This window comes from Annulohypoxylon maeteangense (assembly GCF_022496945.1).
Source record: "Annulohypoxylon maeteangense strain CBS 123835 unplaced genomic scaffold GGS22scaffold_11, whole genome shotgun sequence".
Taxonomy (NCBI): domain Eukaryota; kingdom Fungi; phylum Ascomycota; class Sordariomycetes; order Xylariales; family Hypoxylaceae; genus Annulohypoxylon; species Annulohypoxylon maeteangense.
The window spans coordinates 166237-193268 of NW_025953258.1; the positions used below are offsets into that span (position 1 = coordinate 166237).

General features: G+C 46.8%; 9 protein-coding genes across 9 annotated transcripts; 6 read left to right on the forward strand and 3 right to left on the reverse strand.

Moving 5' to 3' along the window:
• Positions 1–4779: 4779 nt before the first annotated feature.
• GGS22DRAFT_165877 (synaptobrevin) lies at positions 4780–6355 on the forward strand. Its single transcript, XM_047961761.1, has 3 exons — positions 4780–5135; positions 5597–5828; positions 5886–6355. Exons 1-3 carry the CDS (start codon positions 5037–5039, stop codon positions 5909–5911), a joined length of 357 nt encoding a protein of 118 aa, XP_047817539.1. The 5' UTR covers positions 4780–5036; the 3' UTR covers positions 5912–6355.
• A 3026-nt stretch (positions 6356–9381) lies between these two features.
• GGS22DRAFT_165880 (Aspartate/glutamate/uridylate kinase) lies at positions 9382–12950 on the forward strand. The gene is made up of 3 exons (XM_047961762.1): positions 9382–9563; positions 9696–12482; positions 12557–12950. Exons 2-3 carry the CDS (start codon positions 9851–9853, stop codon positions 12613–12615), a joined length of 2691 nt encoding a protein of 896 aa, XP_047817540.1. The 5' UTR covers positions 9382–9563; positions 9696–9850; the 3' UTR covers positions 12616–12950.
• A 295-nt stretch (positions 12951–13245) lies between these two features.
• On the forward strand, positions 13246–15006 carry GGS22DRAFT_165882 (aspartate-semialdehyde dehydrogenase). The gene is made up of 4 exons (XM_047961763.1): positions 13246–13444; positions 13548–13802; positions 13901–14635; positions 14716–15006. Exons 1-4 carry the CDS (start codon positions 13414–13416, stop codon positions 14781–14783), a joined length of 1089 nt encoding a protein of 362 aa, XP_047817541.1. The 5' UTR covers positions 13246–13413; the 3' UTR covers positions 14784–15006.
• A 232-nt stretch (positions 15007–15238) lies between these two features.
• GGS22DRAFT_24757 (Pkinase-domain-containing protein) lies at positions 15239–16985 on the reverse strand. Its single transcript, XM_047966599.1, has 3 exons — positions 16650–16985; positions 15938–16571; positions 15239–15883 (listed from the first exon to the last, which is right to left on the reverse strand). The coding sequence occupies exons 1-3, from the start codon at positions 16849–16851 to the stop codon at positions 15556–15558; spliced, it is 1164 nt and encodes a 387-aa protein (XP_047817542.1). The 5' UTR covers positions 16852–16985; the 3' UTR covers positions 15239–15555.
• A 1239-nt stretch (positions 16986–18224) lies between these two features.
• On the forward strand, positions 18225–22467 carry GGS22DRAFT_165884 (TBC-domain-containing protein). The gene is made up of 2 exons (XM_047961764.1): positions 18225–18979; positions 19038–22467. Exons 1-2 carry the CDS (start codon positions 18545–18547, stop codon positions 22011–22013), a joined length of 3411 nt encoding a protein of 1136 aa, XP_047817543.1. The 5' UTR covers positions 18225–18544; the 3' UTR covers positions 22014–22467.
• On the forward strand, positions 22420–23583 carry GGS22DRAFT_194952 (uncharacterized protein; the record flags this gene model as incomplete). Its single annotated transcript, XM_047965589.1, has 1 exon — positions 22420–23583. Exon 1 carries the CDS (start codon positions 22825–22827, stop codon positions 23581–23583), a length of 759 nt encoding a protein of 252 aa, XP_047817544.1. The 5' UTR covers positions 22420–22824.
• A 403-nt stretch (positions 23584–23986) lies between these two features.
• GGS22DRAFT_189677 (uncharacterized protein) lies at positions 23987–24531 on the reverse strand (the record flags this gene model as incomplete). The annotated part of the gene is made up of 2 exons (XM_047964884.1): positions 23987–24220; positions 24280–24531. The coding sequence occupies 2 exons, from the start codon at positions 24529–24531 to the stop codon at positions 23987–23989; spliced, it is 486 nt and encodes a 161-aa protein (XP_047817545.1).
• A 725-nt stretch (positions 24532–25256) lies between these two features.
• Positions 25257–25911, forward strand: GGS22DRAFT_189678 (uncharacterized protein; the record flags this gene model as incomplete). The annotated part of the gene is made up of 2 exons (XM_047964885.1): positions 25257–25532; positions 25642–25911. 2 exons carry the CDS (start codon positions 25257–25259, stop codon positions 25909–25911), a joined length of 546 nt encoding a protein of 181 aa, XP_047817546.1.
• GGS22DRAFT_165887 (uncharacterized protein) lies at positions 25903–26914 on the reverse strand. The gene has a single exon (XM_047961765.1). It carries the CDS (start codon positions 26823–26825, stop codon positions 26214–26216), a length of 612 nt encoding a protein of 203 aa, XP_047817547.1. The 5' UTR covers positions 26826–26914; the 3' UTR covers positions 25903–26213.
• Positions 26915–27032: the final 118 nt, after the last annotated feature.

Genomic DNA, 27032 nt, shown 5'->3' on the forward strand with positions numbered 1-27032 from the left:
CATGTAATATTGCACAATTATGTACTTCGTATGGGCCTCCGCAACTTTTCCTTAGGCGAGACGGCTCTCTTCCTAACTACCTAGTATATGAGCCAGGGACGGCGCACTTTCCTGGTGAAACATGTAAGTCCGTACCTAGCTGGACGATGCATGATATCTTGGTATCCCTTTTGTTCTGTTAGACGACCGACCAAAGTAAGGTAAATTCCGCTTCGGCTACCTAGATCAACTATGCGAAACGGTTCATTAATGATAAAATACTGAAGGTATCTATATACGTCTGTATATATCTCGTTATTGAATCGCGTACTGTACGAAGGCATCGTAGTTACCTAGGTAAGTTATCATACTTTTTCTCATACAGTACGCTGTCAGAAGTCTGGTCTTCCTTCATACCAGTACTAGGTAGCCAGGGGTCTATAGGATCTAGACTCGACCCGCGGAGTCCCCGTTGAGTCTGTGAGGGTCCTGTTGGCCACTAGTCCTGGAGACAAAGGGCTTCATCTGTACGTATACCGCGTTCTTCATGGATAGCGAGGGTAGTTAAGAGCTCCTCGTGCAAAAATGTCGTTGTTTCCTAGTCCTTTAGTTCCGCCTCGTGACATACGCGGAGTCCACCTCGACTTAGGTACCAGTCAACTCCCACACATGATAACCCACCTAAGTAATTAAGATTGCAGATTGATGTCAATAATACCTACATAGGTAGGTACACGGTACGTATTGGAGACATCAATTAAGAAGTCGACTGATGAAACAATATACCAGTATACCAATCGAACTGAATCGAAGAATCAAACAGAATTGAATAATCCAACCTATCACAGTTATAATATATCTTACAATACAACTTCTAAGTTGAATTTCAAGGTTTAAATAATAGAACCATTATATCAGTTATGAATCATTGCTTCCAATTAAATGATTCAAATGCAAGTAGCAATTCACGATATTAGAATCACTGTATCGACTGTAGAACCATTGTATCGATTGTAGAATAATTTTTAACAATTAAATCATTCCTATGCATGTAATAATTTGACGATATTTAGAATTAAAGTATATTCCCATTACTACCTTCCTACTGGGTAGGTACCTAGGTTAGATGAAAGAGACTAGAGATGTAAGATGCTTTTAACAAAGCCCATAGCATTGCGAACAATATTTCTCTGCATTGTTAATCGATATGATTTCTCAATTATAATTTATTTCTAGTGTCGCTGTGCGCACTTTATCTCTTCCAAGGTTAGGTACTAGGTAGTTAAGTAGTTTTTGGAATCGAGATAGAGAGGAAGCTTGGGGTTAGGGTTAGGGTTAGGGTTCGAGATAGGGGTTGGTGTATTTGGTGGACTATCTTCCGCTAATCTACTATCATATTATACTACTCGACGAGTACCGAAGTAGCATTCTAACTCCAAGCAAGTAGTTTATAGCTTTGTGTAACCCATTTAGTTGTAATCCTGTCTACCTAGGTATTCAACGTAGCAGCTTTGCCCCAGTGGTGTGATTTCGAAGGTTAATCCAGAATATTACCATCAAGATTCTAGTTAATTAGAAGTCTGTTATTGATATGACTACTAGAACAGCTCATCATATAGATGAAATGAAATTATATGCTCAGTTATGCCTTTGTTAATGAGTAGGTAGCCACGTAGTTTTACCCCAAATCAGTAGAACAGAACATTGAATTCCTCAAAATCTAAGCCGCTACCTCAAATACCAGGTAACCTTGACATTACCTACCTGGTAGGTAGGTAGGTACGTACGTATATAAACTAATGTAATATACTCAGCATACTCGATCTAACACCGCATGAGCCATTCCGCCTTGTTCTATAAGAACACGTTCTATCACTAATCGCAAAGTGGAAGCACCCTGTGTCAGTTCGAAGGATACTCGCTACTACTTGAGGTCACCATTTATCTTATTTTACGATTGAATGATCCTTAGGCCATCGTTTTAAGATAATGATAGTGATGATTTGGTTAGAGAATGATTGTTAAGTTCAAGTTGGATCAGAATGTTGGATAGGTACCCAGTATCTAGTATGGGAGGTAGCTTCGCCCCTTTTATCAGGGGCTCACCTCATTGAGCTTCATTTCAAGGTACTAGCTGGTTACACAGCTTCATACTCTGCGATTCAAAAGAGCCTGGGTTTAGTCACTAAGGTTGGCTTTCTTCCCCCCTTAACAACTTACGAGTTGGTAATAGAAGACCTCACTAGCGGCGTGGTGTGTAACAACATTAAGCTACAGCAGGTCTTTCTTTCCCATTGCGAAACTGGATAACAGAGTTGCTTGAATCGAGAGATTTGAATTAATAATGTCTCTTGTCAGGTTCTTAGTGTAATCGCGTTCTTATTGTGTCTTCGTTTAGTGGTCTACGTCAACTCAATTATGCCGACTGAAATTAGCTTCTGTAGAACGATTCAACATCGTTCCGAATCATACATTGGTATCCTGACTCACTCTGGAGACATATAAGACTCCAATTCTGCTAAATTCTAGTAGGTATGCTCATGTTGTGACATAGCTAGCAGTTATTGTGGCCTACTTATCTACTAGGTACCTTAATCTGAGTCTCTAGGTCCATTTGCCCTGTGTTCCAAGGTTAATGGAAGATTGGGGATTGGATCCACGCTGTAGTAAATACCTAAATTTCGACCAAACAAGACAGGCCTGGTACAAGAAATCGCCAAAGCTGATGTATGCCACTATATCACCAACCACGCAACCATACACCTGTCGCCCAGAAGTCGTTATCGGGACATAACCCAACTATGGAATCAGATCCATCAAAAACATGTGATACAATCATGTTTTGTTCGAGGTTCTAATTGAATCAAACGTTGAGTTCATTTTCGAGGCGAACGGCTGTGATAAGAGGTGTAACCTATTATCATGTCTGACTGTATGTTCCATTTGCCACTAGCAAGAAGCTGGAGGGAATGAAGGTAACACCATGACTTTGTGAGGTTACCTCATGTCTACTGTCGTTTAAGTTTCAGTCTAGTTCGACACATCCAACACGCGGGAGATATAGATGGACTTATGTATTATGGTTAGGTAGGTAGCCATAGATAGGTAGAAATATCTTAAGGGGGGCATACATTCAAAGATTGTGATGCTTAGAAACCTCATCTCACCACGTTGTTCTAATACCTCCTAATTGCGATACAAACCACAGCGTCTCTGGGATTGTAATATCTCCGCGACGTTCGCTTTTGATGTCACTCAGATCTCCATCTCACCCATCATAAATAGTTGCTGACGAAACCTCTAAGGGTTTAGATACTTGGTCAGACTCCTCGACCTAATATAATTTCACTAGACATTTTATAATGAGTTATTCAGATTGAGGGGATTGCGGATTCTCGAGTGAACTTTCTTTCCAAACTCATTGCTTCATAGCTTATTTTAGATCTAGATACTCGCATTTCCGCGTGGCAAGGCTTCTAAGATCGGATGAGAACTCTTCGAGTCTAGGATAGGATAATCTCCATTGTGTAGGTATCTAAGAAGTTCTGAATGGTTAAGATTTAGCCCGGGAAATCTAACACATGAATACCTAGTAGCTTCATCGAATGGGTGATAGCGTAGGTAGCGCGAGTCGTAAGACGCATGGACGGCGAATCTACCTAGATGACCTTTAACCTTAGCTGTGCACCACACTTACTGTAATCCTGCGAAGATTCCAACACATGGACCTTTCTTCATCAAGTACGTCTAGCAACCTAAGAGATGAATTTTGGATGATGATAGCGCTTAGATACTATGATTTCGATATTGTATTTGGTTACGAAAATAGCCGATCATGATGATGTTGGCGTTTGGTCTCACATAGATCCTAGTAGGTTTGTAAAATATCGCATAAACTAAAAATTCACTCCATCATATTTGAAAACGTCGAATATTCCAAAGCATTCCGGCTTGATAAGCGTGATGATCTGGATGCCGGAAAGTAGGTGAAGAGCTGATGACCGCTACAAAGAGAGAAACAGTTTGTTATCGGACTATGGCGTCGGGCGCCTTTTGAATACCGACTTTCCAGCTACTCGACCAGTTAGCGGCACGCCTTGGCTTGGCTGCTTGGTTGAGGGGATCCGGATTAGCTAATCCAATCAACCACTTATATTGGTTCAGCCAACGACGCCTTTAAGCTTAAACCATTGAAAATCGTTCAGATCGGCAAGCCTCTGATTCTCGATAATGCCATCTGCATATATTAGCTACATATATTTGATCTCGTAGTGGATGTATCAGCCACTTGCCTAGCTGCCGCAATAAACCGGGAATATTTGGTTCCTTTTTACGCCTCCCAAGATTAGTGTGCGACTTTCGCCGTGCTGGCCGTAGTAGCTCTTTAAATGGCTGCCTGTATTATGTTCGTCTTAGTATTGCGTATTCCGGATCTCAGCCACAAATAAAGCTGAACATTACAGGGCTGTTAATAGGATAAAAAAGGGGCTAGCTGCTGACGTACATATCTGGATAACAAGGTATTAAAGGTAAATCATTTGTTTATCGGGGCTTATTAAGTTGCTGTGGTAAGCTTTGGCAAAGTTAGCGGTCACATGAGTGGTCCTTCTAAGCTTTATTAGGCTGGTCAGGCTGGTCTGGGCTAGTGTGTGTGCTAGTGTGGGCAACTGTTGCACAGCCGAAACAGATTTAGCGCGCCCCCTTAGGTGCGCTCGTATGTAGGTACGTACCTAAAACCTGCTAAAGCAAAACTTCCAGTGTTGCCAGACAACCTAGAGACCCTAAACAACCTTGGTTCCAAGCGTCTCGGATACGACTTTAACCTTCGCAACTATTTCCTGAACTTCCGACCTCCCTCCAACCTCTTCTACCTTTCCCATTCTTCAACTTTTCTCGCCACACGAATACCATCATCAACTAGAAACCCAATTTACATCGTCGCGACAAATACACAATCCGTTTTGCATTTATTCCCCGACGCTTCCGATCACTTTCGCTTCGTCCGCCGATAAAATAAAATAAACAACAAACCCGACCGTCGGTCATCACTTGCCAATATGTCGTCGAACCAGGAAGCTCCCTACGACCCCTATATTCCTAGCGGCCAGGCCGCACCTCAACAGGGTGGAAATGCTCGAACACAGGCTCTGCAAGCTGTAAGTTTTATATCCTGAGAAAACATGATTTTCAATGTTTCCCTTTCCGGATCACGAGATTTCGATGGCCTACGTAATTACCGACCGCGCCTCCACTCCGCATCCGACGAGATGGCTTCAACCGCACCCAGCGAAATCCATCATCAATCTCAGAGCGATCATCGCCGATAGTTGAGCATCAATATCCCAACAATGAATATGTGCCCAGAAATTGAAAGAGATGATGCGCATGGACCCACGGTAGATGACGGTAATCTTAGGGGCCAAGGATCATTTCGTAGCTACTTTCGACCCAACGCTGTAGGATTCAACATCGCATTGAGCATTAATCTTTCTATCCAGCATCTAAGGATCTTGCGATAATACGAATATTCCAAGCCACGATATCATGATCTGGAAAGGAAACAACGTGATTTATACGTAGTGACAAGAACAAAGAAACTAACAATGTGGCCTCTTAGCAAATCGATGACACTGTAGGTGTCATGCGAGAAAACATCAACAAGGTCTCTCAACGTGGCGAGCGTCTCGATGCCCTGCAAGATAAGACCGACAACCTGGCTGTCTCCGCGCAGGGATTCCGTCGCGGCGCCAACAGAGTTCGCAAGCAGATGTGGTGGAAGGACATGAAGATGAGGGCCTGCCTGATCGGCGGTATCATCGTTCTGATTCTCGTTATTGTCGTTCCCTCTGGTAAGTCACATGATGTCACCTACTAGGTAACCAAAACACGATCTAACTAGATATTAGTCCTGGCAAGCCAAGGCAAGGTGTAAATCAATCCGACCTGTGACACCACAGGGTGCATCAAGTACGGAATGCCAGTAGATGACTTGATGGGTATGACGAGGAGTTGAGATTTTCTCGCAGGCTACGAGCAAGCATATATGCGAATTCCCGAATCCACCACCACAACGACACGCACAACACGACACACACCACAAAACCTTTTGGGGAGAGGGAAATCGCAAAGAGCACAGAGAGGAGTTTGTCTTTGATTTGACCGGTCTTTTCTTTTGGCTTGCTAATGGAGAGAACGACGACATTGCGCGGGAAATGCTTGGGATACCGCCGATTGTTCCCTCCCCGACCCCAAGCCGCACACGGGCCGGAACGGTGGAGGAATCCGAACTTGTATGTATGATGGCGAGGCGTTTTTTCCACTAATTAAAGAGATATTTTACGACCCTGAATACTAATACCCCCTTGACGTGCCCGCGTACCTGCTCTTGCCTCCTGCTTTAATGCGCTGCTGTGAATGTACATCCTTCTCGGACGTTGCTCTGTGTGAGACGAAGATTGGGTGATACCGATATGTATGTGTGTTTAATTGATATCGGGTTTGCTCCCGATATGTTACGGTACACTACTTAATTCCGGAAAGCCGCATTTCTAAATCTTCTATCCTGAGATTTAGCTCGATGGTTTTTTTTTCTTTTTGGGCTTCGAGACAACCCCTCCGTTTGATAAACGTCTCTGTGTCGTATGGGGAAGGGATAGGCACCGTACATACTGGGTAGGCTGGAAGGGTTTCACTAACTTCTTGAACGGTTGGTTGGGCAATTAGGTACTTGTTATTGCTATTGGATTTGATTTTTTCGGTAACTGATGCCTGTGTTTTGTTTCAATCAACCCATATACCTATATCTATTTACATACCTACCTCCTACCTACTACCTATTATGGTTCATGATGGTAGGTATTAAGCTGAATTGCTTAATGTGTAGGTAGAAGGACATACGTCATCGGCTTAAGTGGGACAAATTGAGGGAAAGGCTGGGGTTGATGACGGCTGGGAAATCCAAGCCTCAATGATTGTGGTTGTGATTTCCTCGTACCTACCTATAAAAGGCTGTTTGTGGAAACTAAATTCAAGTGATTGAGGTACCTACACAACTCGCCAGTCTTCGGTATCACAGCAACGTCGCGCAACTACGAGGTGTGATATATGACACATATCTCATAAGTGAGCCTGCAAATATATCTATATAGCCCTAACAAAAGCTAAGAAGAGCGCTATATGGACTTTCCTGAGCCTAGTTGACCGATTATCCAAGTCGCCTATCATGATAGAGTCAGTTATCTCATCTCACAAAACAATGATCTTATTCTTTATACATAATTTGTGGTGTCATTAGTACACCGATATGTTGGCATAGCCTCGAAAAGTCTTGGGATTCCTCCTGGGCGCATTGAGAGAAAAGTGATAGATTACTTATCGCATTCTATCAATTTTGAGTGCTCTTCATAGGTGGCTGAAGGTGCTGGGGCTTGCTTCTGGAGGGACACAGCAGGTCTAAATTCAACTAAAATTGAAGGCCTTATGTATGGCAGAAAGCTGTAGCTTCCGACAACTCGGCGAAATCTCGAAAAATTCAAGTTGCTATCATATGTATAAGCTCAAATCAGGTCATGAAGGATTCGGTGTAGGGTCTAGATGCGATGTGTTTCCCATGGAGAACGCGGTGGAGGGTGACTCTTAAGGAGTAGGAATTTTAATCTGCTCGGCATCTTTGGAGTTTGTTTCACCGGCCAATCTGCATGAGCATTAGCAAGATATGATTAGGTGGATATGTTGATCTACTAGAGCCTCATGTATGAAATTACGCAACGGAAAAGTTAATAAAATGTCGTTGTAATCGCTGTTAGATCATTCCGGGACACTAATCGCATTGAGCGCAAGTGAACAAAGGGATTTTCAAGACGTGAATTGGCGACCTTGCTCATCAAAGAATTATACCGAGGTATCGAATTCAGGGGCTGGTAAAAACACGTGATGGCGATCAGGGACTTTCGGTTCTCAGGTCGACAATCGACGAGAATTTGTTGAGGGAAGTCTGTACCTAATCTCACGATGTAGGAAAATAGGCAAATGTTTATCGGTGTGCCGAAGTAAATTTGGGAGTGGAAAATGAGACGGAGGCCTTAGGGATAGACACGCAAGATCGAGGTCGTATGACCGTGGAAATTTGAACTCGGTCGCCCGGCTGCATTGCGGTAATACCCAAATTCCCGACTACTATCTATGTATGCAGCTTTTGGAGAATGTTGGATAGTTGGAGAGAGAAGGGAGGTCGATTTTAGTATATTCGACTCCTCTCTTCTGTATATCGTAGTAGCCGGAACTCGAGATGCTCTCACATCCACCATCTGACAGTACGGATTTAAATACAGGCCTGTGACTTTCGGCTGGCACTACACCGGAACAGACTAATCCGGCTGCATGAGCACTGCCTCTCCCTCTAAAGTCGGCAAGTGGATAGATTATGGCCTCGAGCGTTCGCGATATTTTCGAGAATATTGAAGACATAGCGGGATTTTCTGCTAGCTCGGCTTGTCTCTAAAATCTTACCAAGAACCTTGAGAGCTTTGAGGAGCTGTTGCTTTTGCTATCTTGATAGCTACAACATAGCCTCGATCACGAAGGCGAACTGTCCTCGGATTACTGTAATAGGAATCTGACCTTGCCGATTATTTCCTATGATGATACACCAATTTAGGTTGAATGCTAAGTTCCTGTTCTACTCGGCATCTCCATGACTGGCGGCAATCTAAGAAGAGGAGTTCTTGTGCAGAATCAAGTGCCTTGATTCGAAACCCACTCCAAGTGCAAGATAGGTAGGCATACGATAGGCATATGAGAGTTGTGAGAGGTGTGAATGGCGTATGATAGGTAGGATAGTGTACCTAGATTAGAGTGAATGTTGACATCCTTGGCTGTGCAAGGTACGCGGTGATGAAGCTTTATGATCTGCTGCAGCTTGAAGCTTGAGGCATTGAGTAAATGGGGCCAAGCTTATTATGGTGTGTCGATGTGACAATTTGACCTGGTTCGAGAGATCCAGATAATATCTACGAAGATAATTATTTCTTCTAACCGAAAGCGGCTGTTGTGTATCGTAGCACGTCCTGGGCTGAATGTTGTTTCAAACTATAGGTACGAATTTTAATGTGAATAGTAACATAATTGAACCTTTTTCGTCTTTTTTAACAAAGTGACGTGATATGAATAGAATAGAAAACTTACTTAAAGTCTTACCTACTTCCTAATAGTAATCTTGGAAGTCATTGCCCAGTGAGGGAGTTTCAACTTAAAATATTAGGTAATTACCTCCTACCTATTAAGTGACTAGTCAATTGCCACATCCAGGTTATTAATGCTTAATTCTTCGTATAATGCGATAGCGTGGAAAATATATATTTTTACAAGGGTTAAAGTACCTATCGATTCCCCAAATCTCAATCTCAATTGGAAAGAACTGCGGTTTTCGGCGTCCCAAGAATTTTTTTTTCTTGGTCATATCGAAGTTCTCCAGGATAAGACTATCGCGGCGATTTGATTGCCCCTCCTCATAAACTCCTAACAATGTGAACTTTGACAACCTTCACAATTAGCAAAATAGCATTTTATTTCTCTAGTCAATTCAGGTAATTAGGTTTCAGTAGTTCAATTGGTTCGCCTACTTATACCCTGTGCTTCACTTTTTTATTATTCCCTTACCGAGCTGGAGGTGTATGTATAAGTACCTGTTAACTAACTCTCTGAATTCCCAATTCTAGTTCTCCTCTCTTTTTTACTCTCCCTTCCTAGGATCTTCGAAGCTGAGCCCGAGGCAGCTCGATCCTCGTCGCGATACCACGGCTTATACAGCCGTGGGGGCATTAATTAAACCCATAGACAACTTGTTATCCGCTATTCCATTCGATCAGACACCATGTTGCCGGTGCGCGCAGCACGAGCTGCAGTCCGAGCTGGCTCCCGCCGAGTCGCTCCTCGAGTAACACGTTTGTCTCCGGCGATCGCCACAAACTCACTACGAACCTCACGAGCTGCCTACTCTTCGACTTCACGAGCCTACGACTCTACTACTCGTGCCGCTGTTATTCAGGTTTTGAATAATGTCGGTTCGAAGAGAGAGGTTCAGCAATACCTCTCCCATTTCTCCTCCGTCTCTTCCCAGCAATTCGCTGTCATCAAAGTCGGCGGCGCTATCTTGACCGAATACCTCGACGAACTTTGCTCCTCGTTATCATTCCTATACCATGTTGGACTTTACCCCATTATCGTTCACGGTGCTGGCCCACAGCTCAACAAGCTCCTCGAGGATGCCGGTGTCGAACCGGAGTTCGAAGAGGGAATCCGTATTACCGATGGTAAAACCTTGGGTATCGCAAGACGACTCTTTCTAGCAGAGAACCTGAAGCTTGTTCAGCGCTTAGAAGAGATGGGTGTCCGCGCTCGACCTATTACATCTAGCGTCTTCACCGCCGACTACCTCAACAAGGACAAGTGGAAGTTCGTCGGCAAGATCACCGATGTTAACAAGGAGCCAATTCAGACCGCTATCGAGAACGGTTACCTTCCTATCCTCACTTCTATGGCCGAAACAAGGGAAGGTCAGGTACTGAACGTCAATGCCGATGTCGCTGCTGGAGAGTTGGCTCGCGAATTCGAACCCCTAAAGGTGGTCTACCTTAGCGAGAAGGGTGGCTTGTTTGACGGAAACGTACAAAAGATCTCAGCAATCAACCTTGACGAAGAATTCGAACATATCATGTCGCAGCCCTGGTGCAAGTTTGGAACCCGATTAAAGATTCGGGAGATCAAAGATCTTCTGGAGACTCTTCCGCGTTCTTCTAGCGTTGCCATCATACATCCTGGCGATCTACAAAAGGAACTATTTACGGATTCAGGGGCCGGCACTCTCATTCGCCGCGGAGATAAATTAATGACTGCAGAGAGCGTCGCGGACTTTAGCGATCTTGGAAAGCTTAAGGACGTGCTTGTGCGGGATCGTGAGGTCCGAGACGCCAGGGCAACGGTAGACAGATATCTTGACTTCTTACAAGGACGGAAGTTCAAGGCTTACTTCGACGAACCCATGAAGGCTCTGGCCGTCGTCCTCAACCCAGCCCCAGATCAGACTTACGCGACCTTGGCTACCTTGACAATCACTAAGTCAGGGTGGTTGACGAACGTTGCTGACAACCTCTTCGCAGCGATTAAGAAAGAATACTCTAGCTTGGTTTGGACTGTCAAGGCCGACGATGAAAACCTCACTTGGTTCTTTGACAAGGCAGACGGCAGCATTGTCAGGGGCAATGATGTCATGTTTTGGTATGGAATTGAGCCTGGCGAGGAGTTGAACAAGCTCATGAGAGAGTTCACCCTCCAAGGCCGAGCAATGCTAGGCGAGTCCAACTTGGAGTCTCGACTCCACCGAGCAGCCCAGATTGCTTCTGAGAACCTACGAGCTCACTTTGCGTCTGGCTCTGCAGCTAACCAGGCGCGGGGCTATTCGACCCTTGCCCGTCGCCCTGTGTTAGGAGCCACTCCTAAGAGTGCTTTCTCACACATGCCGCGCAGGGGCTTCGCGACCGAAACTAACCCTAACCCTCCATATGGAAAAAAGCACGCCTCGAACACGCAGCCCTCGAGAGTCGCATTGATTGGTGCCCGAGGTTACACCGGGCAGAATTTAATCAGTCTCATTAACTCGCACCCCAATTTTGAACTTCGACATGTATCATCACGAGAGCTAGAAGGAAAGAAGCTAGAAGGATATACTAAGAAGGAAATTATCTACGAAAACCTGAGCTTCGACGATGTTTACGAGATGGAGAAGAATGGCAAGATAGACGTATGGGTCATGGCACTACCAAACGGTGTTTGCAAGCCATTTGTCGATGCTGTCAACAAGGCCAAGGACGAAACATCTTCTCGCGAGGATAAAAGCATAATCGTAGATCTTTCGGCAGATTACAGATTCGACAAGTCGTGGACTTACGGTCTTCCGGAGTTAGTCAAGCGATCGCAGATTGCTCAAGCTACCCACATCTCGAATCCTGGTTGCTACGCCACAGCCGCACAGCTTGGCATTTCGCCGCTTGTGGGGCATCTGGGTGGCCAACCTACCGTCTTCGGTGTTTCTGGCTACTCGGGAGCTGGTACCAAGCCTTCGCCGAAGAACAACGTGGAAAATCTGACGAATAACCTCATTCCTTATAGTCTGACGGACCACGTCCACGAGAAGGAGATCAGCTCTCAACTTGGTGTCGATGTTGGGTTTATCCCCCACGTCGCAGTGTGGTTCCAGGGGATTCATCACACGATTAATATCCCCCTCAACAAGACGATGACTTCGCGAGACATTAGACAGATGTACCAAGATAGATATGCCGGCGAGAAGCTGGTCAAGGTTGTGGGAGAAGCACCGCTAGTAAAGGCGATTAGCGGAAAACACGGCGTTGAGATTGGCGGATTTGCCGTTCACAGTTCCGGGAAGCGGGTGGTTATCTGTGTGACGATCGACAATCTGCTTAAGGGAGCAGCGACTCAATGTTTACGTAAGTACTTACCCCCATATTACCATCTTCTTCCAAACTTCGAAGTCGATCTGGAATACTGACATGACCTATAGAAAACATGAACTTGGCTCGCGGGTATGCGGAGTTTGAGGGTATTCCTCCAATGAATTAGACAGGAGCATTTCTTTCATTCAGGTGTTTTTTTCGGGGTTCGACGTTTGGGGTATTAAAAGAAAACTTGTATATATGTGACAAGTAGGCGGGAGCCCTTACAACGTGCCATAAAAGATGTTCATAAAAGCTTACTGAACTTGATATGTGAGACGTTCTCTTAAGCTAGAGTGAGCGGGTGGGCATCATTCTTTTGTTGGGAATATAAGTCGTGGTGGAAAGAAAATAGGGAAGCATGGCATTGGTGGACAGGAGCGATTCCCGGGAGAGCTTGTGGCCATCATAATGGATATTATTATTAGTTAAGAGATGAACTGAGATTCGGTCATACCTAAATATCGATTTGACTTGACTTATCCCAGGACGGTACAATATTAAAGATCTCGGGTTCTGACCTGGAACAGCAAACGGCAGACCCCGTCTGAAGACGCCGTTTGAAGAGGAGTAGAAATGGGCAGATGGAGTGAATTCAGACACCGAATTTACCTAGTCACTTATACAGTATAATCTAGCGGGTCCAGGGGGTAAGATTCAAACCCCCCTACCCCTGAAAGGCGTGTTCCGATGGCGGATGGCGGGGTTCTATGGCGGGGCAAATTTTCGACGTTTCTTCATTTTTAAGAAGCAAGCACCCGATTATGGGATGAGTACTAGGTAGCTCTTGGCTAGAATATAATTGCGTATATCTGCATATCAGAAATCTTCAACTTTGACTCATCTTTTTAATATAAAGGTCCAAATACCAATTCGTCGTCCTAATATCCTATCTTTTCAACAGTCAATTAGCTCGAAGACGACCATGGCTTCCCAGTTCCCTACTAAGAAATGCGGTATGACCCCTCCTCAAAAGCCAATGGCTTGCATACGTGTACCTATTTAGGTAGGTACTTGAGTAAAATGGTGTGCTAAACTCGATTTTTGTATCATGTACAGGCGTCTTAGGCTGCACCGGCTCCGTCGGCCAGCGCTTCATCCTGCTGCTTTCGCAACACCCGCACTTCGTCCTCCATGCCGTGGGCGCGTCGTCCCGGTCCGCGGGTAAGAAGTACAAGGATGCCGTCAAGTGGAAGCAGGCCTCGCCTATGGGCTCCGTAGGCGAGCTCGTCGTCCGCGAGTGTAAGGCTAGCGAGTTCGCAGACTGCGATGTTGTGTTCAGCGGTTTAGATGCGGACGTCGCTGGGGATATCGGTATGTCCTCCCCCATCTCGACACCTTCCTTGTCCCCCCTATATCGCGACGTCAATCCCTATATCACTTATCAGTAAACTAACCTGTTCTTCCCCTAGAAATGGAATTCCTCAAAGCCAACCTCGCCGTCTTCTCCAACGCAAAGAACTACCGTCGCGACCCACTCGTCCCCCTCGTCGTCCCAACCGTCAACCTGCCACACCTGGACCTAATCCCGCACCAGCGCGCGCACCACAACCTTCAAAAAGGGTTCCTAGTCTGCAACTCGAACTGCGCCGTAATCGGGCTCGTAATCCCCTTCGCAGCACTACAAGCGCGCTTCGGGCCCGTCGACGCCGTGTCCGTCGTCACCATGCAAGCCGTGTCGGGCGCCGGGTATCCGGGGGTAAGCAGCATGGACATAGTCGACAACGTCGTCCCCTTCATCTCCGGCGAAGAAGACAAGCTGGAGACGGAAGCGCGGAAGATCCTCGGCTCCATCAACGCCGACGCCACCGCGCTCGCCGACCAAGACGGCCTGCGCGTCTCCGCGAGCTGTAACCGAGTCCCGGTTCTCGATGGCCACACCGCTTGTGTTAGTCTCCGGTTCAAGAATCGCCCGAGTCCGTCTGCCGATGAGGTCAAGGCTGCGATGAGGGAGTACGTTAGCGATGCGCAGAGGCTGGGATGCCCCAGCGCCCCGACCCCGAGTATTTTGGTCTTCGACGAGCCGGATCGTCCGCAGCCGCGGTTGGATCGCGATTTGGGGCGTGGGTACACGGTTAGTGTGGGTCGTGTGCGCGAGGATGAGAGTGGTATCTTTGATATTAAGTTTGTTGCGCTGAGCCATAATAGTGAGTTTCTCCCAGTTTCTCTGTTTTTCTCTCCGGCTCTTCGGTGTTGGTAAGGGGGAAGATTGCTAACGTTTCCTCAGCTGTCATTGGAGCGGCTGGGTCTTCGATATTGAATGCAGAGGCTGCGGTGCTTAAGGGGTTTATCTGAGAGGGATGAGAAAGGGGGAGAGATAGGATTGCTAGAGTGCAAGTATCCTGCATCTATGGCGTTAGGTTGGTTCATTTGCATAGGTACGGGAGATAAAAGGGGGTAGGTAGGCTTCGAAAGTGCGCTATTGAGGTGGTAGATGTGAGGCCCGAATAAAAAAGAATGTTTCGTTTGATTTCTTAACTGCTTCTTGCCCAAGGAAGTCTTCTGCTGTTGCTTACTGTAATTTTGCAATCGATAGTTTCCTACTCGCGAATTTGCCGTGTTTCGGGAGCACATAGTCGTGACGTCTAGATGAGTAAATCACTCCCATGTAGCTTCATTAGGAGACACGACTTTACCTTCTAATATAATGAGACCAATAAACGGCAAAGACTGAATACTCATACGGCGTCTTATAAAATGATACCAAGGTCCTCTATGTCAGTAGGTAATAGATATGAGCAAGCATAAGGTAAACAAAAACACATTGATTCTCTTAATAGTACTAGGTAGTTAGGTAAGTTATAGTATACAGGACGGCAGACCTCCGTCAAGCTAGCCAGAAGTTCATGAGAGGCGCCAGATTACCCTTTATGTAATCCTATAAGACAAAAGCACAAGTCGCTCCCAGACACCTAAAAAGATTCGTTCGGACGTAAGCCCCATAAGTACAAATACATACACATGATAGACGACGGATCCCACGATTCCGTTCCGCCCGTAAGATTTTTGATTATGCCCAATAGTGCCCTTTTATCTCATTATAAGAGTCGAAGTTATATTCATTAAATCAGAATCCCTCAAAATACCTGTCATACTGACGGGCCAGATCCTCCGTATACGGGTCTCGCTTGCCGTCGTCTTCGGGATAAACGTCGAAGCATTGAGCGTCGCCCGGGAATCGTACGTTAGGCTGGATTGGAGGCCTGATCTGCCGGCTGAAGAGCGCGTCCCAATCTATGCCTTCGAAAAACGGGTGTGATTTGACCTGCTGAGTGCCGCCGATCAGGTTCCCTAACCGCCTCGAGCGGTCTACCGTGCAGAACGAACGAATGACGTTTTGGGCATTGGGCGAAATAGGAGGTTCGGCGGGAAAGAGCACTGGTTTCTCGATAATCCTGGCATCTTGTCAGTTTCTGGAACCGATTAAAAAAGAGGATTGAGTTACTTACTGTTTGTAGATCTCGATAGGATTCTGATGCCAGAAAGGTGGATACCCAGTCAAGAATTCATATATCAGGATACCCAACGCCCACCAATCAACAGCTATGGTGTGTCCCTTGTTTTGGATCACCTCCGGCGCCAAATACTCGGGAGTACCGCAGAGAGTATATGTCTCAACGGGCCTGCTATCCCTACTACCAAGCCTCTTTGCAAACCCAAAATCAACTAGCTTCACGTGACCCTGACCGTCTAGAAGAAGATTTTCCGGTTTCAAGTCGCGGTATGCCACGCCGCCTTGATGATCATGAAGGTACTCAAGTACCAAGACAATCTCTGCAGCGTAGAACTGGGCCCATTCCTCTGGAAACCTTCGATGCCTTCGCAAATAGCTGAAGAGCTCACCGCCAGGGATGTAGTCGAGTAGCATGTATAGCGAATCATGATCGGAGAATGTGGTAATCAGCTCGGTGATGAAAGGATGGCCGGCGACATCGCTAAGAATACGGCGTTCGTCTCGAACATGGTCGATCTGCTTTAACTTGATGACCTCGGCTTTTCGCAAGATCTTAAGAGCGAAAACTTTGGCGCGTTCTTCTTCGGCACCGGTGGCAGGACGGACTAAGCAGACTCTAGCAAAGGTACCTGTGACAAGATGTTTTTTAGCATACCAAACACTTGGCGCATCTCATGTCGTCAATGCGATAGGTAAGTAGGTCATACCTGTTCCCAATGTCCTGACGAGCGCAAAGTCGTTCAGCTTCAATCGCTGGTGTTGCGGTGGCACTTTCGGGTCCGCATCCCCTTCTGCTTGCGCAACGGCCCCGGCGTCTGAATTTGTAACGGGTCGTAAGCTGTGTTCTTGTATAACTCGTGGTATTAGGCCGGGTTTGGCGACCGTAGCGGCCATCTTCTTAAAATTCATCCGAAGTATGATCTCCTTGTCCAGCTAACTTATGGGGGTAGCCTTTCGCAATTGGCGGGTCTCTCCTTCAGGCGACTCCCATCTCTCGGCGCTAGGGTTACTTTCGGTGAGGAAGGTTTGAATTAGAAATAGTAACGGTTGTAAGGCGAGGTACGTAGATTATATGTAGATGGTAGGATATCGAGTTGGAGACTTTCTAGAGAGGATATGAATCACGTATATTTTCCAAGTATGTGATTTAACTGATATAACAGAAATGAGGTAGATGATTATAGGTAATTAAAGATGAGATCTTGCCGATTCTTAGCGCAATTAGATCTCAGCTGGTAAGTAGGTAATCTAATAGGTACTGTAATGGACGAAAGAGAGATGAACGGGTAGCACGGGCAGTACGGGTAGTGTGGGTTATGGGCTATCAAAGTCCAGAAATCATAAAACAGGTTGGACAGACAGCTGGATAGGTCAGGATAAGTCATGGATTAGGCCCAGCCTTGTAGCGACGGTAGCGATGACGTTTGCTGCAGAAGGAACCCAAGCGGGCAAGCGGGCAGGGCGGGGAGGACCAGAAGGACTTCATTGTCGCAGGTGATGAAAGTGGATATTTTTATGGATATTTTAGGACGCCCGATCTAGACCAGCTAGACCTCGTAAGGAAATGTAATGAAATTGTAGGGGAGAAAGTACCCTTACTATCCTTGTCGCATTGGACCAGTGAGCGTGATGAGATGCAATATGCCGGCTAGTCGCATGAGGTTGCATCTGCATCCGGCAACTTGAGCGAATCATTTTTGTTTATCGAAAGTCCTAGACAATATAAAAACGTCAAGGCTGAGTTTTATACTTCTTATAATATTCTAGTCCGTTCATGAAGATATGTATAATCGTGGTTGAATACCCGACAGTCCTGACTGAATTAGAAATGAGTACTATTGTAACACCTAGTCAATAGCTCATAGTTATATGTGAGATGTGAGATACGAGATGTAAAGTGTACGAAATGAATTGAATTGTATGAAGGAGTTGAGGAGTAAAGGAATGGAAATTGAAAACTGGAAACTAGAAACTTGAACCTAACTCTATTGGTCCTCGTTTGGACGGGATGCCCAGATAGGCTGTACTAGTGGGGCTGGGAATGTGACTCGTTCTAACTTAGAACTTTATGCCCAATCAGGATTAGCTAAATCATTAATGTCTACAGCGTAGGTACTTAGGTACCTGCGTAGTTTCAGGACCGACTCACTAAAATGTTCATGTTCCACAGCACCTGGCGCTGCAGGCAAGGGCATTTAAAGAGCTTCAGCCACAGATGAGGTAACCCCTATTTGAGGCTGAATAACCTAGTCCCCGGCCAAAACGGCAATCATCAGACGTTAGCGACTTAGTACCTAGTTCAGTGCGGCGCACCTCGTGGACCGTTCCTTATTAGTGACAACTGACAACTGACATCCTCCCTCTCTCTCTCCTTACAGACGATAACGTCTTGACACGACAGCAAGCCTTCTATACGACAATAGGGCTGTTGATTCCACCTTTCTTGACCATTCTGATCCTTCACTTACCTGCAAATTCACAATCGAAAATCCCACGCTTACAAAGCATTTCCCTCTTTTCGGCTTTCGTCTCTCAACGCTCGTTAGACATGAATTGAGCTTACAAAATTCATGGACTGGACTCAGCTGGAAAGTCTTGAACCATGTTTAACATCAGCAACTTCGTGCAGAAGGCACAGTCGGCTGCCCAGCAGTTGATTGACCCTATGCAAGGTTTGAACCTGACTAACTCCGACAGACATCCGTCCAAGGCTTCTCTATTCCAGAATCAGTTTCGACTTCCCACTTCCCAGACTCCCTTGTACGAGATAACCGCCGAACTTACTATCCCGCCCTCCAACGTCACCCAGGGAGACAAAGATCGTGATCGAGGCTGGCACTACGCCGGAAAACTACATCTATCCGAATCCTACATCTGCTTTTCCACAACCCCCACCAGCTTTTCCCAAGGCTCCAGCCCCTCGAGCTCCGCCGCTTTTACAGGTCAAACACATGGTGCTGGACCAAGTGGAAATGGTTTCACATTCCCTCTTTGTTCTATTAGACGTGTTGAGCGTTTAAATAGCCAGAATTCTCAGGTATGAGAACGCCCATATTCATTGCTACCATGCTCAGGACTGACGTCAGAATCCCTAGTTTGCCCTCGCTATCACGACCTGGAACGGTATTTCTCAAGAATCACTTAAGGATAAAGATAAGGATAAGGACAAAGATGGGAAAGATAAGAAAGAGAACAGAGAACAGAGGATTACTATACAACTCGCCGCGCCTCGTCCAGCATGTGAGAGATTCTGTGATGGCCTCAAGAGAGGATTAAGAAGTGCGGTCGGCAATGTTGGGAGATACAAAAAGGTAGTGGGTGACTGCTACTCGGAGTACCTTCTCCGGCCAGAGGATAAGAAGAACGCAAGCCCCCCGGATGCCGGCTTGGGCATGGTATTCCGATATCCTGGCGACCCGAAGAAGCTTAGGGACCGAGCAAAGATGCGGTTGTGGGCGGAGTATCTTCGCGACAATGGCCGGAATGCGACCTTGATCCGTCAACCTACATTCCACAAACTAATCAGAGTCGGTCTTCCGAACAGGCTTCGAGGCGAAACCTGGGAACTAACCTCCGGATCCCTATATCTACGTCTCGAAAACCCAAGTTTATACACGGACACTCTCGCAAAATTCTCAGGCAAAGAATCGTTAGCCATAGACGAGATAGAAAAAGATCTTAACCGAAGTCTTCCGGAATATCCTGGATTCCAGAGCGACGATGGCATCAGCCGGTTACGACGGGTGCTGACGGCATATAGCTGGGTAAACCCCGACGTCGGTTATTGCCAGGCCATGAACATCGTTGTAGCCGCCTTATTGATTTATATGTCGGAAACTCAAGCGTTCTTCCTACTTTCAGCGTTGTGCGATAGACTCGTTCCTGGTTATTACTCGTCTACCATGTACGGTACACTTTTGGATCAAAAGGTGTTCGAATCCCTCGTGGAAAAGACGATGCCGATTTTATGGGAGCATCTCGTTAAGAGCGATGTGCAACTTTCTGTCGTTTCTCTTCCCTGGTTTCTCTCCCTGTATATCAACTCGATGCCCCTAGTATTTGCATTTAGGGTTCTAGACGTCTTTTTCGTCGAAGGACCCAAGGTTCTTTTCCAGGTCGGATTGGCCATTCTAAGAATTAACGGCGAGGAGTTATTAGATGCTACGGACGACGGCGCATTCATATCTGTTCTAAAGTCATATTTCTCTCGTCTCGACGAGTCTGCGCATCCAAAGTCCGAGAACCCAAAGCTACGAGCTATTAATAGGTTTCAGGAACTCATGGTTGTTGCCTTTAAGGAATTTTCTGCTGTCACCCACGGCACCATCCAAGATCTACGATTACGGAACAAAGATGCGGTTCTCAATAACATCGAGAATTTCGCTAAGCGTACCGCAATTCGGAACCTTGGACCCGACAGCAAGTTATTGGGTCCGGAAGAACTAGGAGCTCTCTATGACAGGTTTTATAGAGTGTTATATGAGCGACAACAGCGAGATCTTATTATACAAGAGCAATCGCGCCGAGCCAAGGCCAACAGAGTTAGAGGTAGCGACGCATTTTCTGACCACGATCACGGTGTAGAGAAGGGTCGGGTTGGTCTTGGTCCTAGTACTAGTCTGATGGATTATGATGCGTTCCGGGAGTTCTTAGCGAGTGTATCCAAATGGGCTATTTCGGACTCTCCACCTTCTCCTAGGCGCGAACCGTCCGCGGAAAAAGATCGCAATTCGTACTTTGGCAGCTTCAGGCGATCCGACGCCAGCCTCCTCTCGCCTTGGGGAGGAAACCCCGAACCGGCTGATCACGAATTCATGCAGAGATTATTCCGAAGATGGGATCTAGATTCCAGCTCAACGCTAACTCTGCAAAATGTCGTGACAGGGTTTGCACATATCAAGGGAAAGCGAGATATAATGGGCACGATCACTTATTTCTTTGAGCTTTACGATGATGACGGCGACGGAAGAGTTGATCGAGAGGGTATCCTGCGAATTTCCGAAGCCCTCTTGTTCCTTTCACGTCGCGGTCTCGAAGGATCGCTGAGCAATTCTAACTCAAACGTGGCGCTCAGTGGATTAAGTGACTCGACTGGTGGTTCAACGAGCCCACCTATTGGGGGTACTATTAACGAGCGATTTCTTGGGAGCGTGAGCGCTTTCATTAGACGCTGTTTTGAATATGCCGACCCCGATCACCCCAGCAATCAAATTACACACGGACAAACGGCATCCAAGGCAGATGAAGCAATAGACAACAGTAGTGCATTTGTCATTGATGATGAGGAAGATGAAGATGATGAAGACGACTTGCTTGCCTTCGAGGGCCCAGCGGACAGCCCCAAATCTGCGAAGAAAAAGCCAGACTTGGGGTCGTCAATCCCTCCCGCGTTGGGCAAACCTGATACCGAAAATGATGCCAGGCGTGCAGTATCCAGGGCTGTATCGGAGAAAGCTAATGCGGCCCTAGATCCTTCGAACCCGCTGCACATCACATTACCTACATTCCGCATGGTGGTGCTTGCAGATGAGCTACTAGAACAATTCTTCGAATCATCGTTTCCCACGTCATTGCACCTTATTGATGGCTTGGCGTCTTCTCACCAATCCACATCTTCTCTAACTACGTTCTCGAACATCAGTTTTGGACGCTCATCTGCCGCACCTATTCCAGTCACGCAGGCTGGAGTAGCAGGCGCCGGCCGTAGTCTACGTGGCGTCCTGGACAACATTGTCACAGACGCATCGCGCGTAGCCGCCGAGGTTCGACGACGAATGGAGGATGCGCAGCGCGAATTAGAGAAGAATGCGGTGCCCGGACAGAGAGACGAGGAAGAGGAGGAGGAAGACCTTCAGGGTCCACGTCCGACTGGATACGGTGGGGACCCCGAACGGCGAAGCGTGCGGTCATCTGACAGGGACCTCCTAGATGGGGCCGACGCAGGAGCAGGAGCGGCGAAAGACCCAGAAGGGCAAAGCCAGTTAACGGTCGATCCTAATGGCGCGCAAGAAGGGAGACCCAGAACCGCTAGTTCTGCAACGACACAGAGGATTGTGGAGTTCGAGGGTTGAAATGCATGTAGAGAATAAGCACAAGGGACATAACGGAGTCAGGTATCGGTCTGGAACATGATTGGAGGTCTCGGTTATCGTTCTCATTACTATGTTCACGGGGTGTATGTATGGGTCAAGCGTTACCGCGGCAAGACTATGTGCAATTCAGAGTCGATGAATCAGTACCCCAATGTGGCGTTGAGACATTGTGCATATCATGATTTGGCGGCATAATCCCTTCAACGCCGAAGATGTGTAGATAAGATCTGATAATGTCCTCTTGAGTAAACCTGGTATATGCGATTTTGGGTATTTGCGTGCTCGTTAATGGAGACTGCTGTTAGGATAGGTTCGAAGTATCAGGCGATAATTTACCTCTCAAATGTTGAGGCTGTCGGGTACACAAAGCTTTAGGGTTTCCACAGGTAGCTAAGGTGGTGAGAATGAAGATCTACGCCACCATTCCATAAAAGTGAGACATTTGAGCCAAATAATCGCAGGCCGTCCGTAGAAGACCTCAGTCAACGAACTCTAGGGCTACGAGCATTCCATTTTATCTAGATATTTTACCCCTAGCATAGACATAGGAGGTTGAACGAAGCGGCGTGCCCCTTTCCTAAGGTCCATGGATGTAGGTAGGTAAACAAAATGTATTTCAAGATCTATATTCCCCGACTATGGACTCAGCATGCCATCTACAATAATAACAACAGCTTTTCTCCAAGTCAATTGGCAATTCTTCTAATTCCGATACACACATCCTAAAAAACATCTTCAAGCTTGTGGATAGCATATCTACCTTACTCGTATCTCAGAACTAATCGACGACATGGGATTTTCCAAAGCGACAGCCGCAGTTTACCTGCTCGCGCTCTCCGCCCTAGGCAGCGCAGAGGTAACCACGACAAGCACAGGCACAAGCACGTCGACGAAAGCAATCCACTCCATAACCACAACGACCACAACAACCTCGCGCACAATAACCCACACCAGCGCCACCATCCCCGCCGGCAGAACCAGCACCTCACACGAGTCCGTGCCGGGCGTAACCCACATCCCCGACTCCGCAATCATCCTCTCCGTCGAGCGCAAGCACGAATCCCAAGATTCCCCGGAAACCCTATTCATCAGCGCCTCCACCCCCTTCCTAACCCCCTCCTGCGCCTCCGCGTCCGCATTCAACCTCACATCCAGCCGGCTCTCACTCCACGGCCACCCCCTCTCCACAACCGCCGACATCGTGTTCCAGCCCCTAACCACGACAAAATTCCCGTCCGCGCTGGACGGGAGGATGGGTATAGACACCGGGTTTAGCGTTGAGGACGGGTACTTGCGGTGGTATAATGGCCGGTTTTATGGGGGGCGGGCGAGGTATTGTGTTACTGGGGGAGGGATGGTGAATGTGGTTTTTCATGTAAGCAAGACGTGGCCTGAGGGGTGTGAGGAGGTGGATTTGAGGGTTTGGGGAGAGGGGGAGTGTGGGGGGGATAGGGTGGTTGAGGGGGGGAGGATTGGGGAGGGGGATGAGGTCAGGACGACGGGGGTGGAGAGTATGACGCCTGCGGCGGCGGGGTGGGATGAGTTGTGATGGATGAATGGAGGTTTTGATGATAGTTGGGGGGGTGGGGAGAGGAAATGGGTGATATCGGAGGATGTTGGTAATGGATATAATTACGGAATCACGGTTTGCCTGTTCACGGTTCCGATTTAGACGGCTGGTAGGTAGGTATGAATATTATTATAATGATATCAATCTCCATTTACAGATGCTGCAATAAAATACCGTCTCGACTATGATGAAAAGCCGAGTATTATGAAGCGTGGTGATGGACTTCTCGCAAAAAAGGGGAGGGGGTAAGTAACCCCCCTTTTCTTAATCCACCATAAAATCCGACACTACCATGCCGTCAATCTTGTAGACCACTAACTTCCATCTAATCTCTTTTAATTGTATTCAACTATTATATACCAAATGAGAAGTTTTGGCCAGGCTACTCAATAGCGATAGTTTGAAGACCCTGAACTGCCACCGGAGGGGGATAGCGACCCTTCGGAGTGATGCGACTTTTCGCGGGAATCTCTGGAGTCTTAAGTGGCGCGACCACTCTGCCTCCAGTCGTGGTGTTAAGGTTTTGCAGTTGGATAGGCCGACGCTCGACATCGGAACCGGCGCGACGAGATACAGGGGTCTTGTTGCGTGCAGCACGGCGCTTTCTGCGCGCAATCTATTTAGGTTGTCAGCTCTTCCTTATACGCTTAGTAAGAAGTAATAAGAATAACTTACGCAATGGAGGGATATCCATAAGCAACCCGATATGATAGTAGAGGCCACGAAGCAGTACATGACCACAAGGGCTGCCTCCACGTTTGCTTGGCGGAAGTAGACAATGTAGGTGACTGCGCTCACTGCCGCTATCGAGGCGAAGAGGATCACGATGTAGCAGAGCATCTGCCGCTTCATCCTGGACTTGGGCGAGTCATCGGTGGCGCTTAGGTATGGGTATGGGCATGTGTTGATGTATGCGTAGGGAGGCATGGTGTATTATATATGATAGGTAGTATACCTTCTAACGATGGAGTTTATGCTGTGCGGGATTTCCTGTTGGAAGTATGCTTTCAGGGGGTGGTTAAGAGGTTGGAATCTATGGTGTCTTTGACTGTTGTTCACTTTGGATAAAAAAGAATGTTGAATACTCGCCTACAAGGCGAAGAAGTGAGAAATATATGTTTAGATATATGTATCTCCGGGAAAGTAGTCTACAATATTTATTGTTAGGTATTCCGTGGTGCTCATACTTTCTAGATACCGAATAGTCGAAACTTTGAATCCGCCCCTGAATGCTATTTTTACGCTTCGTTCCATCTTTCCTCTAATCTACCTACCCAGGTGACTTTCAATATATTCGCTTGTACATTCAAGTATGAACTTAAATGCGGATTGAGGCGCAAAGCTTCCCGATTAAATATCCACGAGAATCTGTGCGTAGGTAGAAAATATCATCCACATAGCATCCATTCGAGGCGTAGAAGTTTCCGAGAGGTTAATGAGTACCTACCTAGGTATATTAAGGAAGATGACAGTATTTCATTCTGATATTTATATCAATATTCCTAGATTAGTTTTGTAATGGACAGCCACACACACATCCCTGGTTAACCGTCTTCACGTACGTTACGCGAGGGCTTTCTTTCTCTTGGATTAATATTTCAAAAAGATACATCTTCAATCGCCAGCTTATTATCCGTATATCTCAAAGGGAAATGGCGCAAATAGATATAGGTGTCCTTATCATTTATGCCGCGATACTCGTATGCGTTGGCAACGCATTTGCCTGTCAACTTGGTGCCTGGAAAGTTCGAAACCCAAACATCAAGTTCAAGATAGCCGCCGTGGTCGGTAACTTCATGACATTGGTCAGCATGTTCGTCTTAGGAATCACCTGCATCTACTATGACCAGTACCCAGTCTTCGGGTTCTTCTTGACTTTCCTCACCCCTCTGCTGGGAAGCCTATCTATCTGGTTAACACTGATAGATGTAAGTCATTATTCGCATTCTGATATTTAAGTATCGTAGATTTATACTCTTCGATAAGTCATCGACTAACAAAATTAAAACGACGTACGAGTCTTCCCGCCGAATAAAGGCAGCTGTGATTGGAATACTCCGCGATGAAACAACTAGGGCGGAAATGGAATGGGTAGAGGAATTCGACCCGGAAGTGAATGTGGACTTAAGAGAATATTCGTCTCATTCATCGCCTTCACAGGTTTACATGTCCGCCGATGTAGAGACGGCAAGTGAGAGTGACGAAGAGTGGGATGCTCTACCGCCAAGGGTTGAATTGGACGCCGAGTCCACCGAAAGCCCTCCCCAAAATTCCAAAAAGACGGTGCGATGGGCGACTGAAACCTGAGTCTCTTGTGTTTGATCTATGAGGCAGTTATATAGATACCTATATCTGTATCAGGATCTTAGAATCTGAGAAAGTTAATACGTACCTGTTAGTGACCTGTTACGCAATGTTCGCAAGTCACCTCAGCGTAAAGCACCTATCCCTTATCCTCATCAACATATAAAAAAAAAGCAGCATTTAAGAATCCACACGCTCATTTCCCCAATCTACCTATACCAAATAAAAAAAAGCACTAAACGCTACAAGAAGACAAAATAGAATAAAGCCGGAGCGAAAAAGTAGACCCATCCTTCAGAAGCCACTCAGTTCCCATCCAACCAAGGTAATCGCGGGATCGTCAAATTTGGGACACCGAACGTCGTCTTCATTTCTTTCACCACGGCCATGAGGTTGTGAAGATAATACCGACCTTCCCAGAACAATTTTCCCGATTGATCATCTGCCTCCATATCCACATTACCTCCTGGTGTAACCGGTATTCTCGTTCCCGTCGCCATCTGCTTTGCGATGATGATGCCTATGAGGTCGAATATGAGCGTCAGCACCCACCTTAGCTCCGGCTCGAGGTGTGTGAAGCCTTGGGCCCAACAGGACCAGGCGCGGGCATCGAGTAATAGGGTATCCACGGCGCCGCACCTCTGCTCCTCGTAGACTAGCGGTCGGAAGTAATTTCTAATTCGCCGCTCGGTCGCAGCTGGTTGAACGGCAGGCCAACCGCGAAAGTCCGTATAGCGGAAGAGGAAGATGCCCTCGTGTTTACGGTGCCAATGTATCGGCCGCACCTCGAAAACGGCGGGGTTATCATACGGGACGAAATGCTGTAGGAAAGCATCGTGAATGGCGCGGATGGGGACATGGACGAAGTTATAGGGAAGGGGAGATGGTGTTCTGCTGTCTGATGGTGCGTCTTCCATCTTAATGTCGCCGTCTGTGTCTACCCCTGAGTACTACTCGTTGTAATCGAACACATCATCGCTAGAGAAGGTGCTGCAGCAGTTACAGCTGTTCCGATGTCGTCTTGGCGATCTCGTGTCATTGTTGCGAGCGTGTTCGTAAATATTGCTGGCTGTGGTCGGGAGGGGGCGCTTAGGTCCATCCAGATCCATGGCGTCGGGGTTGCT

Coding starts and splice junctions, on each gene's coding strand:
- GGS22DRAFT_165877 (XM_047961761.1), top strand. CDS start 5,037: ATGTCGTCGAACCAGGAAGCTCCCTACGACCCCTATATTCCTAGCGGC. Junction 5,136..5,596: donor GAACACAGGCTCTGCAAGCT/GTAAGTTTTATA, acceptor GTGGCCTCTTAG/CAAATCGATGACACTGTAGG. Junction 5,829..5,885: donor CGTTATTGTCGTTCCCTCTG/GTAAGTCACATG, acceptor ACTAGATATTAG/TCCTGGCAAGCCAAGGCAAG.
- GGS22DRAFT_165880 (XM_047961762.1), top strand. CDS start 9,851: ATGTTGCCGGTGCGCGCAGCACGAGCTGCAGTCCGAGCTGGCTCCCGC. Junction 12,483..12,556: donor AGCAGCGACTCAATGTTTAC/GTAAGTACTTAC, acceptor CATGACCTATAG/AAAACATGAACTTGGCTCGC.
- GGS22DRAFT_165882 (XM_047961763.1), top strand. CDS start 13,414: ATGGCTTCCCAGTTCCCTACTAAGAAATGCG. Junction 13,803..13,900: donor GGACGTCGCTGGGGATATCG/GTATGTCCTCCC, acceptor TTCTTCCCCTAG/AAATGGAATTCCTCAAAGCC. Junction 14,636..14,715: donor TGTTGCGCTGAGCCATAATA/GTGAGTTTCTCC, acceptor ACGTTTCCTCAG/CTGTCATTGGAGCGGCTGGG.
- GGS22DRAFT_24757 (XM_047966599.1), bottom strand. CDS start 16,851: ATGAATTTTAAGAAGATGGCCGCTACGGTCGCCAAACCCGGCCTAATA. Junction 16,572..16,649: donor CGTCAGGACATTGGGAACAG/GTATGACCTACT, acceptor ATCTTGTCACAG/GTACCTTTGCTAGAGTCTGC. Junction 15,884..15,937: donor CCTATCGAGATCTACAAACA/GTAAGTAACTCA, acceptor ACAAGATGCCAG/GATTATCGAGAAACCAGTGC.
- GGS22DRAFT_165884 (XM_047961764.1), top strand. CDS start 18,545: ATGTTTAACATCAGCAACTTCGTGCAGAAGGCACAGTCGGCTGCCCAG. Junction 18,980..19,037: donor TAAATAGCCAGAATTCTCAG/GTATGAGAACGC, acceptor CAGAATCCCTAG/TTTGCCCTCGCTATCACGAC.
- GGS22DRAFT_165887 (XM_047961765.1), bottom strand. CDS start 26,825: ATGGAAGACGCACCATCAGACAGCAGAACACCATCTCCCCTTCCCTAT.